This window comes from Hemibagrus wyckioides, linkage group LG23 (assembly GCF_019097595.1).
Source record: "Hemibagrus wyckioides isolate EC202008001 linkage group LG23, SWU_Hwy_1.0, whole genome shotgun sequence".
Taxonomy (NCBI): Eukaryota; Metazoa; Chordata; class Actinopteri; order Siluriformes; family Bagridae; genus Hemibagrus; species Hemibagrus wyckioides.
Genome location: NC_080732.1, coordinates 13,940,958 through 13,953,644, shown reverse-complemented (window position 1 = coordinate 13,953,644; position 12,687 = coordinate 13,940,958). Strand labels below are relative to the sequence as shown.

The 12,687-nt window shown below is 37.0% G+C and overlaps 1 protein-coding gene across 6 annotated transcripts in view; it reads right to left on the bottom strand.

The window, feature by feature from the left end:
• The window catches only part of rims2a (regulating synaptic membrane exocytosis 2a), a 189,238-nt gene that overhangs the window by 93,802 nt on the left and 82,749 nt on the right, over window positions 1–12,687 (bottom strand). For 3 of the 6 annotated variants that reach the window (XM_058376388.1, XM_058376387.1, XM_058376389.1), the window contains exons 8-13: window positions 5,968–6,161; window positions 4,625–4,744; window positions 2,986–3,085; window positions 2,567–2,690; window positions 1,380–1,426; window positions 1,104–1,216 (exon numbers count right to left, since the gene is read on the bottom strand). In XM_058376388.1, coding sequence (XP_058232371.1) covers window positions 1,104–1,216; window positions 1,380–1,426; window positions 2,567–2,690; window positions 2,986–3,085; window positions 4,625–4,744; window positions 5,968–6,161 — 698 coding nt within the window. Of the gene's footprint in view, window positions 1–1,103; window positions 1,217–1,379; window positions 1,427–2,566; window positions 2,691–2,985; window positions 3,086–4,624; window positions 4,745–5,967; window positions 6,162–6,360; window positions 6,429–12,687 lie in introns of all 6 variants that reach the window. The other 3 variants (XM_058376390.1, XM_058376391.1, XM_058376393.1) reach the window with 1 other exon arrangement.

Below are 12,687 nucleotides of genomic sequence, written 5' to 3'. Positions count from 1 at the left end.
CGACGTCTATGAGGCTGCGAGTTTTCTAAAATCTTCACAGCTCAGAGATCGTCGTCAAAACGACGTTCCCTTCAAATGTGCAAATACTTTTGAGCTCTCATGGGACGTTTTTAAAAAAAATAAAACAGAAATCAGTTCATGTTGGAAAGTTATTTTTAGGACTGCGGAAAAACATAATCCCTTCAATGCAAGTCAGTTTTCTTAGCTAAAGTAGCTGCTGAATAAAATGAATAATTGTTTAGAAACATGAAGGTTAGAACGGGTCATAACATAAGCATGGCTATGAAGACTATCCATTTTGGTAGATCAGGATCTAAAACAAATCTCAATGCATATCTAGGTTGTTTTTATTTAATACCTTATTGTTCGACAACGCTGCTGAATTCTCATCTCTGATTGGTTGTTAATTTGCTGTGTATGACAGCAGCTCTGGCTGTAATTTCATTCCCATGGTGAAATCATTGTTTTATTATGTCATTTCTAGAGCAACATCAAATTCACATGGACTTGTTTCTAGGAGTCTAAATCTATTCCTACATCAATTAAGAAAGTGCTATTTAGAAAAAGAAAAATGTGTAATCGCTAATTTGGTGACGTTTTCTGTAAGGATTTTTTTGCGAATTTCTCCAGATTTTTTTTTTTTAGGATTTTTTGGGGGGAGCATGACTGGAGTCACATGACACGACTCAACATTAAGAGAGAGAAAAAAACAGAAACTTGCATATGAATGTCTAGCTGCTATAAAGTAAGTGAAAACAGGAAGTGACCTGTTTTGCTTTGCAGACATTTTGCAATATTAAATATAATAATAAATGGATAAAAAGTCATTAGCTGTGATATAAGAGTGAATACATCACTTATAGCTGTTCTATCTATCTATCTATCTATCTATCTATCTATCTATCTATCATGTAGCACTACATGGATTGATTCTTAGAGCGAAAAATCAATCAATATTTTTTCACCTCGGTCCGTCAGCATACATGTAATTCAAATCAAGTGGACCTTACTCTATACAGAAATTCAGGTTTTATATTAAAGATGGCGTTTAAAATAATTCTTTTTCCTCTGAGAAAGCAGAGTGATGCATTGTGGGAACTCACAGAGAGCTGTCCGGATAAGTACTGCGGTGCGTCTCGCAGCACGCCGGGGCTCATGGGAGACGTGATGGATATGGATGGTCGGTCCATCTTCTGCGACTCAAATGAACTGGAACCTTTCGGGTGGAATTTAATAAAGGCAGCCGGGAACAAGGGAACGGGAAGGGATAAAAAAAAAAAAATGAGAAGGGTGTAAGAAAGATACAGGATATTAGGATATGATATTTAGGTGATCACAGAAGTGCATCGATTGCATCTGGCCACACGGTGGCTACTCACTCGACTCCAGTTGTGTGTGTGTGCTGTCTGGTATCCTGGGGATGTCTCTGCATTGAGAGAGAGAGAGAGAGAGAGAGAGAGGGAGAGAGACCTTTTTAATGAGCTTTTAATGGCCCTAAGCATCACATTAGTCTCTATTAGAGTCTGGGCCAATACACTGCTCTGTAATCAGTTTCGTTGATCTCAAATATTGTGTGCACTAAGAATTTGTAAAGGAAAAGCTGATCCTAGATCAGCATTTTTTTTTCCTTGGGTTTTTACTAGCACCAAGCTGCAATAAGGTTTCCGGACTAGTGTTGTTTTTGGAAGCCATACGCACAAGCAGGTCTTTAGGGAAAAATTCCCTGATATGGCAAAATGGCAAGACGGCAATAAATATGGTTTCTTCAAGCACAAAATCTCAGCAAAATATTGGCTAGAAATCGCTTAGTGCGTAGTAACAACATAATATCAGTGAAATTAAAGGTGTAAAAGGGGAACGGACGTTACATTACGGCTTCCTAAAATAAACGTCAGCAAATGACCAATAAAAACTTAATGAATAAATTACGCACGGCTGTTTAATTAATTCAAAATATCACTATTCCCTTAACGTCATAGGTTTAGGATTCTCTTGATAAATATTCTATGTACCAGAGGCTAAAAATATGGAATTTGTGCCGGTTTTGCTGTGTCCATGTTCAGCACTGAATGTCTTTGTCATGTCCCATTCCACAGTGGTGCTTAATATAAAGCTAATATAAAAGTAGACACTTTTTGTAGTGTTTCATAAGCATTTCTGTTTATATCTAGCCTACTGGGGGCACTATATAAATAAATAAATAATAATAAATAGTTCGTTTTTTTTCCACAGAAATGTTTCTATCTTTAAAGTTAATGCTGATATCAAACCCATTTCCGCTCTCTGAGATGTTAGCATCTAAGATTCGACTGTGTTATCTTCAACCAATAAAATTCTGTGTAAGGTTATCCTAACAGAGGGAAAAACAACACACACTGATTCATTTTATATTCAAATAATTAATATTTAACCTTAATATAAAGGTTGACCTGTCTGTGCCTTTGTCACTATACAATAACACAATAACTGTCATTGAGGAAACATTGATTCACATCACATATGAACATCTGCATAAGATATTGATGATAGAGACGGACAGAGCATGGCCGTTGCTCTGAGGCTTTACCCGATGGGTCGGGACACCACCAGTTCCACCTGAGGCTCTGGCTTAGATTCTAAAATGATATTGTAAACTTCTTTAAATGTGGCTCCTTGTAAGTTTCTCCCGTTCCACTCCAAGACCTGATCACCTGCGGAGATAAATGCTTATTTACTATTCCCACTACTCACACTAAAAATTCATTTTGGTAAATAAAACAAAGCAGATGCCACATAAAGATATTTTAAAAATGCCCTTTCAAACGCTTTATGTATTATTTCAAGCTTCAAGATACAATTCATCATCCAAACACAAAGCAATATAAATTTGAATTCTTATATTAATTTCACTCTCGCTCATTTTTTAGCAACTGTTACATCATTATTAACACTGATCATTTTTATTTCTGCTTTTTTTTTTTTTCCCAACAGAAATCTGATGCTTACCTGGTCTAAGATGTCCGACAGTGTCTGCTAAACTTCCTTTTCTTACTTTAGTGATAAACGCACAAAGTCTACCGGACTCGGTCATTTTGCCTCCAACCACCTGCCCAAAACAGACACATTATTTTGCGGTCAATGAAATATGCAATGGGGAAAAAAAAAAAAAAATCTATTAAAATATCATTAAAAAAATCTTTAATTGTATACTAATGAATTTTAAGCATGCAAGTAAAGTATTTTTATTTTTAAGATTTTTTTAACAAGAATTCACACATTTTTACATCATTTTGAATAGAATTTTTTTTTAAGGCTTTCTATCAAGTCATTAAAAAGAAAAATCACACCAGATAAAATGCAAAATGGTTATGAAAAGGGTTGATTTAGCAATCTCAGATTTATGCACGCCATTAATTATTTATTTATCTATTTATTTATTTATTTATTTGTTTATATTTTCTGATTTTTTATTTTTAAAAAGAAAAACACAAAACCTTCATACACACTCTCTGTTAAATGGCACAATAATCCATAAAACAAACACATAGGACATATAAGAAAAAAGCCTTATAAATGAAAATATAAAAAAGCGTATAAATGAAAATATGAAGTAAAATATGAAATTATACCATGATCTGTCTGGTTGCAGTTTCTAGTGATAAAAATTTAAATTTTCCTAAAAACAATATAAATTTAATATTAAGTCAATTGGTCAGACGGAATTAAAAAAAAGGGAAGTGAAGCAAATTTTTTTTCAACATAATTCAAGATTTTGTACTAAAACAATTTCTTACTGTTTTAAAATAAGTCCTTTTATTAAAGATTTTTTTAATCACATTAAATTTCTCTCTGGCTCTAATTTTTAATTTTTTAAAAAATAATTCAGTAGTTAAACTCACAGCTTCACTATAGTAGCGACCTCCCTCTCTCTCTCTCTCTCTCTCTCTATATATATATATAAATATATATATATATATATATATATATATATATATATATATATATATATATATATATATATATATATATATATATATATATATATATATATATACCTGTTTGGAAGTAACTTTTATGTTTTTCCAGATTTTTAGATAAAACAAATGTATGTTTTTAGAATAAAATAGTTGCGTACATAACAAGTGATATATAGCAATATAATTTGTTTTTCAACTTCAAGTCCTAAGGCCACAATTAGTCAATTTCCAAAACAGGAAATATTCAACTATATCAAACATGGTAAATATTATATAAAAATGACGTAACCATACATAGTTCCCGTTCCAGAATTTTGCACCTGCTTCCTTTCTCAGAGTTTCATTTCACACACATAAAATGAAAGCAATTACAGAGTCTGCGGGACGGAAATTTGCTTTACATAACGTCTAGCTCTGGAGCCGTTGGGGATTTTAATCACGTTCAAGCGCGTTATTTATTTCTGGCATGCTTTACTGGTGCTAAGTCCATCCAGGAAGTTCAGTCTCAGATCTCACGTGTCATGTGACTCCGTGTGACTGTTTTTTCCCCCACATCTCTGTAACTAGCTTTCATTCAAATTGAGTGGCAAGAGATATTACTAAAAACGATTAAGACATGTCATGTCTTAAAGACCCACACAGAGTGTAAATTCTGATGCTGGACTCACTTTTAGGCCCAGAAGAGCTCCGGAGTCACGGGGAACGCTTCCATCCTTGAGCCGCTTGTTGAGCAAAATGCGGCCTATGAGGCGGTCGCCGTCTTTGGACGGTTGCCACGTGACAGGATGCTACGAGGTCAAAGCCACAGTAAAAAAAAATAATAATAATTTAAACTCAAAATTTTCTGATAAAGTTCATTAAGACAGAGGAAGGAAGGGGTGGAGAAGGAGCGTTTGCTTTTAGCATCCAGGTGATCACATAAACTCTGTATTTTATTATCATCAGTCAGATAAAAAGCAGCTGATATGGATAAACATATATAGATGTCTACAAAATACATTAAATGAAAGGACGCATATTGAAAAGTGATTTTCTTTACTTTTATGACAGAAAGGACCATTTAGTGGGTCCAGAGTTTGTGTGATCATGTGATTAACATGCAAACCCACCTAAAGAGCACCAAGCACAAATCAGACAATTAATACAATTAATAGAGCGAACGAAAAAATGTGAAGAAAAAAAACAAACAAAAAAACAAGGACACAAAACGTCACAGCGAGTGAGACGGAGAGCACGACCCCCGCCCCAGAGCCACACCCACTAAAAAATAAATAAATAATAATAATCATAATAATAAAAACGAAGTTGCACTAATGGTAACTGAAAATCTTGTGACAGTGAAAGGGAAAAAAGAAAAACACGTCTTTCCCAAATAAAACCCGGATCTCCCGCCCCTTCCTTCAGTGCACGTGTGGAGACGTTCAGACGTTCAGGTGGCGTGTCTTTACTGCAGTCGGTGGCCGGGTCGTTGGGGTGTATCGTGGGTGTGTGGGTGTAGGGAGTGAGGAACTACAGAGGAACAGGAAAAAGGTCACCATGTGGCACCAACACACAGGAAATGACAGAAGGTTGGGGGGGGCATGCACCTAGAGAGACAAGGTGTTAGCGATGCTCCCGCCACATTCGAGCTCGGTACGCGAGACTACGGCACGATCAGCCAACCAGCTGTAGCTACGAAGCCACACACCACAAAGCAAGCAAAAATGTCCATCCCCCCCACCACCTCCCCAAAAAAAAGTTAAAAATAAACAAATAAATAAATAAATAAATCAACAGAGGGAAGATTTTCCATATATGGAAAATTTAAAAAACAAAATCTACAAAGTAAAGCAAATCACCTTCACATACGGAATGCACACATGAAATAAAAGCACTAAGAAACCAAACAAACAAAATCGACAAAAAAAGCCAGGTGAGAAGGCAAAGGAAGGAAAAAAATTAAAAAAAGAGCTAAAAAATTAAACAGAATGAACTCGAGAGACAGAGTGCAGGCTGGAACAGGTGCCGGTACCTTCTCGCTATGGCTATGCTCCTCGTTTAGCGTTGTGCTACTGCATGTGTCAACGCCCGAGTCTTTAACCTGCGGCTCGCCCCACTCGGCATCCTCTTCCAACGAGTGGCCCCAAAAGCGCACCATTTTCTTTTGGCCCTCTGATAAGATGTGTGCCTGCTCAATAGTTTCTCTTTTTCCCCTTTGACTGTCCCCTACAGGCGAGGGATAAAGAAATGCGGAAAGGAAAGAAAAAAAAAAAAGGAAAGAAAAGAAAAAAAAAAGACATGCAGAGGTGAACATAAATCAACTTAAATCATGATATGACGAGAGAGAGAGAGAGAGAGAGAGAGACAGAGAGAGAAATAGAGAGAAATAGAGAGATAGAGAGGGTCTGGGCTCCACTTGGCTCACCAGTGACATAGAGGAGGTATCGCTGCTATGCCACGTCGCCTGATCCCACCAGTGGCCATCTATATCTCCTGTGAGTGCCCACACACACACATACACAAATGCACACACACACACACACACGCACACACACACACACACACCAGCGGGCAGCAGCAGAGAGCACAGTGCATGAAGTGAGGAGAAAGAAAAACAGCAAAGATTCCCACATTCACACTCTTTCAGTCTTTCACCACACACACACACACACAGGTGCCTTTAACGCTACATGCATTTTTGCTCGTAATGCATTCAGAAAACATATGTTAAAAAGTCATTGGATAAATATTATATTATATTATATTATATTATATTATATTATATTATATTATATTATATTATATTATATTATATTATATTATATTAGAATAGATTAGATTTGAACTAAACAGACTTATCCCTTTAATTCAACTTGTAATAGTCTATACCTGCCTCCCAAATGACCGATTACACCTTACACACTATATACTCTAGTGTATACATTTTAGAAAGGTCAATTCATCTCAAATAAATCAACAACGTTGGTCATCCTGAACAGTTCTTCCCATCCAGCATATCAGCACCTGGTAGCCCCGCCCCTTTTTTTTACTCTCGACAAGAGCAAAGCTGTGAGCATCGAGTGCATGAAATGTCCAACATTTGACACTTGATATTTCCATCTGAATAAGTGCCTCATCCGGGTATTTGAAGTGCACTCCTCACGATATTTAAAGTTCGAAAACGGCACAGGATCGTGCATAAGCATGCAATTTGGGACACAGCTTATAATAATGTGTCACTTGATTGGTCACAGGACAATAGGATAAGCGAGGATAGGTTTTTTTATTCATTCATTTTCAGTATCTGCTTTATTCAGGAACCTCTCCCTGGAAAAGCAGGTAATGTGTTCGAACTGAATAAATTCTTCTGCCCTAAAGTGACCTTAGTGAAATAATTTTGCCTGTTTTTGCAGATCTGCTCTTCTGGGATGGGGATGAAACCTCGCTGTGCCAAGAACGTCCAAAAAAACTCTGTTAAGTAGATGACATTAAAATACGCTCTGTGAGGGAGCTCATTACAATAACCCGGGTTCTTGTTCTTCATTAGACATGCACCGCGTGATCCACTGACAATCACAACAAGATCTAATGTGACATTGTAGTATGTCATACACAGTAATGAATCGCTAAATGTTATTCCGCAGCTTACGTTGCGTTATCATTCTCTATTTCTACGTCCCTCCTCTCTCGCCGAATCTCCACGCTGTTATCTGTGGTGCACACAGGATTCTGCCTCTGTAAAACTAGCTCAAAACTAGCTTAAAATAGTACTTAAAAAAATAATAAAGACTAAAAATAAATGAATGTATTATATAAAAATAAATAAATAAATAAATTTATATTAATAAAAATAAATAAATAAATAAATAAGAGATCATTGATTAATAAATTAAAAAAGTATTGATTTAGCAATGCTTGTTTTTGCAAAATTATTTGTGAATTTTTTTATTACAATATTTAAATGGAAAATGAAGAAAAAACCCAAAAAAATCAGAACGTAAAAAGTGTAATTATAACAACACACTAATCACTGTAAAAAGTCATTCGTTCCATTTCCGGAAGATTCCGGCTTAAACTAGCATTTCTCTCAGATTAGCAAAACAAGCTATCCGTACTAGCTGTCTGCACACCCACAGTGCTCACTCCTGTATCCTTCCAAGCTTTATTGTTCTTCATAATGTGTAAATATCTTTATATATTTAATACACAGTTGTTTACAATCCATTTTTCTGCTTCAAACACTGAACAGAAACAGAGCCAAAGTAGGGAATTAAAGAAACATATGTGCCATGAGGTGGGTCTGAGGAAGCATAACTCAAGCCAGTTGTTTATATTTGTCATTTTATCTTTATCTTTATCTTTATCTTTATCTTTATCTAATTTGCATAGAATTGAGAAATGTTCCTCAGATGTTGCTTTATTGCTTGTTGATGCATCAGTTGCTTTGTGTGTCCACTTGTCCTCTATTTCCTCTTCTCTAGCTCTCTTTCTTTCTCCCACTTTGTGCTCTCTCTCTCTCTCTCTCTCTCTCGCCCCCTCTCAGTGGGAGGCTGAAGTGCTGAATCAGGTCGGAGGTTTCCGTCTACAGGCTCTCCATCACCCTGACAACTCAATAAGAAAGCCAGTGTAAACTATTAATTGGATCATTAATTATTGACGCTATTTTTACTACGAGCGGCGGGGCGTTGGATGCGAGGCGACGACATGTTGGGAGCGTTAATAAACTGAATACAGATACGAGTACAGATAACGAGATTTCCTGAAGGCTGGACCAGAGATAACTTCCCTTTAACTATGGACACAGGTGATCTTGTAGCAGGGACTGAAATATTAGAGGAAACATATCATGTTCAGGAATAAATCCATTGCCTGTGTAATTATTGTTGCTTCTCTGTTTTAAAACCAAAATCAGAGGGTTTTGGTGGTCCAGTGTTTTCTTGGTGAAAAAAAGAAAGAAACGCTGAACTTCAGGTGACGTTCTAGGTGATTTCTAGGTGAAGCTGGTGTGATTTGGGTTTCTTTATAATCCACATGGAACATCAGCATCATTTTTTGGTATTACAGAATTAACAGACCTTTAAAACTGGCTAAAATATTTCTTTAAGCTTTGCTTAAGTATGAAAAAGAGGGGTGGGGCTACCAGCTGCTGACTCTAGAGGAGAAAAAAATCCAAGATGGCCGACGACACTAACTTGCGATACAAACCTTCCATATTTTATTCACTAGATGTTAGAGTTTAAAGTGCATAGCGTAAGTGCATAGTGTGTAGTACATGATTTGGGACACTGCTTAAGAGTACTAATGAGAAAAATAAATAAAAATCTATAGAAACTGATGAAAGGAGTGTCAAGGACTGGTCAGTGATGGCTCAAGTGGTTAAGGCTCTGGGTTGTTGCCTGGTTCAAGCCCCAGCACTGCCAAGCTGCCATTGTTGGGCAATTGAACAAGGCCTTTAACCCTATCTGCTCCAGGGGTGCTGCCCCAACACTCTGACCCCAACTTCTTTAGCTGGGATATACGAAGAAAAAAATTCCTATTTGCTGTAATGTAATAATAAAAGGGCTTCTTCTTTCTTTTGAAAAAATAAAAAATAAAAAAATACATTTCAGGGTTATGTGATACAGTATCACCCCGAAGCGTATTATTTCTGTACACCAGCATGGTCCGTTGTGTTATTCCTTACATAACAACTTGGCTATTTTGGGTATATTCACCAGTAAAGAATGTGACGCCCCACTTTCCCACTTTAACTGCGGATGCATGAAGTCAAGTTTTCTGCCTCCAGACCTACAGCAAAGACAAGCAACCTACTCATCGCCGGGGTTAAACCGTAATCTTTATCTGCATTCATTTCATTCGCATAACTGCTAAGTATAAATCTAATCTACATAGCAAACTAGGTTAGTCAGTTACTTAGTAGAGCTCTTCAAGGACTAGTTATAGCGTTGTTATGGTTGCACTACGCATAGATTTCAACACAAAAAGTGTAATAAAGGCTGGAACGTGTCCAGCCTTTCCTGTCTATTTTTTCTAGCTGGTGTTTTTGCTGGAAAATTCTAAAAGTGTTTATAACAGAAAAAGATCGATAAAGAAAAAAAAAGAACTAAAAGAATGGATTATTAGATATAGATATTAATAGAGGATACAGTGTGTTTCTAAGGTGGTTTTTCTTACTGGCAGTTTAATCTGAAACAAAGCATGAAAAATTGATCATGTCATGTGGACCGGGAAGCAGACCGTGGTCCCGAACCAGAGACCACAATATGTAGGAGGTGGTGTGAGTCCATCTGGAACTGTGTCAGAGTTTCCGTAAACGTAAACGCAACTTTTACTAGGCTGTGCTCTTCAGGAAGTAAAGTAACTGTGAATGTGTTTTAGCTGATGGCGGCATCGTTAGTTTATGCAACACACATGTAGCATGAGTGACAGGGGAACGCTGTGGGAAACAGAACTGTATGCTCTTTACTGTGCATGATAGCACTAAAATAAAATAAATAAATAATATGGTACGTCGATACGGTTGTGTTCTACATGAACGTTTGCGATGATGTAAGATCAACACGAAGCATGTAAACCTAAAGCATCTGTTTGCCTGCGTATCATCTAAAATAATTTAAAAAACACATGTTTTGTCTTCGGCATTTCATACTCAGAGATTTCGCTATATAGGTTGTGTCCTACTTTTTCTTTTTGTGAATCATCAATTTTCAAAAAAAGCAAAGAAAGGGAAGAAAGAAAGAAAGTGCCGGCTTTTGCGTAGAATGTCTAGAACGTTCGAGAAGCATCTATTTTTATCTTTATCATTTATTTGCGATTCCGCTGTGGCTAATCCCTGTTCCGTCACCCGCTGATGTTCTTTAAATAAACCTCTCTGGTGTTCTCTGAATTACCTGAAGATAAAACGCATCCTATTTTTTAAGATAGAAATCTTTAATCCTAAAAAGAAAAAGATTTGTCTCAAAAGTAAGACCTCCACACATTCAGCTCTTTGTCTCCTGAATCCTAAATGGAAGCCTGGACCGTCCTAATGAGCCGTGTCTGCATTCACGAGTCCACTTTCCTCCTCCTGCCGAGTCCACGGCTATGTGCCTCCTGATTGATACGAAGGAAAAACAGAGAGCTTATTTTGTCGCACACCCAAGACTACGGCTTATTAAACGGCTTGTACTGCTTTCCCAGAATCCTTGTGGTGTGCGGTTGTCAAGCAGCCTGGACAAGTTCGATTTTCCGTGGCCAGTTCGAAGGTGTTTAGAGTGAAACTGCTTTGAAAGTGGCTTTAAAATGGTTTTGTTCGTAAGGAATATGTGAATAAAAATCGTTTCGAAATCTTCGTTCTGTTCAAATGCAGTGCTCGTTATTTGTATTTCAGCTGGCTTCTACAAATTTAATACTCGGCTTATGGCAAACAAGCAAAATGGGAAAGACATTTCGTCTATTTAAGTATTTTGTCATTAGTTTGCTGCTAAAGATGGATCTGAATTATTAAAATCTAAAAAAAAAATCCCTCTATACCAGTAAAACCGTTCACTGTAATTAACATGGCGAAGATGCAACCATGAAGATTTTCCATGAAGAGTCTTTTACTCCACCATCGCTCCTTTCATCCCACAAATCTGATAAACGCGACGGGACAGGCGGTCTTATCTAGCCTGAAGTTTCCTTCTCTTAGTTAAAAAAATAAAAAAGCGTCTGACCTTCAGAGGAAGCTGCAATTCCTCCCAGACCTGGAAATCTCGGGCATCAATAATGTAGGACTGCCTTGTCCCCTTTGTGCTCGGAACAGTTATATAAGGAGAGATGACTAGACCTCTCCCTCTCTCTCTCAATCTCTCTCTCTCTCTCTCTCTCTCTCTCATTTGTTCTGTCTATCTCACTCCTCCACACTTTCATCTGGCTTGCGTCTCACTCACTGACACAATGGTGTCATTTAAAGGTTCTGCCGTCAATTAATCAAACTATTAAACATTGACCATTTGTTATTTTTATTTTAAATCCATTAGCATGCATTTTATTAACAAACTTTTCCTACTACACTCCAACCAGATATTCATATCATTTAGATTCATATTTACATCCTGCTCAAATTCTCGTAAAATCGCTAGCTAGCTAGAGTCCAACGTTTGGACAACTTCTACTCTAGATTTCTCATTAATATGATTGTTCAACACTGCTGGATAATGGTGAGTTCGAGAAGAAGCTCTTGCTCTTTTGTTTTAAGGATGTAACCACAAAATCTACCTGTTATCACAAATTTGTTTTCTTCTACTGAACACCATCGTGTTCACCATCCTGCGAGAGACAACTGCTGCATATTTCGTCACAGGAAAACCAAAACACGTAATCAGCCTTGAAAAAGGAACCAGAATCATTAAATGCACCATACATAGTCAAATATACAACAATTAGCTCAGGTCCAATAATCTGATTGGTCAAACAGCATTCCTGTATTTCCTATAACCGCACAGGGTCCAGCGTTTACTGTCTCCACAACTTCTACTCTAGATTTCTCAGATTACTCATATAATGTTCGACACTGCTGGATAATGGTGTGTTGTTTTTTTAGGAGGTAACCACAAAATCTACCTGTTATCACGGGATATTTGAATTTGTTTTCTCCTATTGAACACCATTTTAACTGTTAGCAATGACCCCCCCATGATGGCAAATGCTGCCTATTTTGTCACGAAAATACAGAATCAACCTTAAAAACATCATACATACACTGATCAGGCATAACATTATGACCACTGAC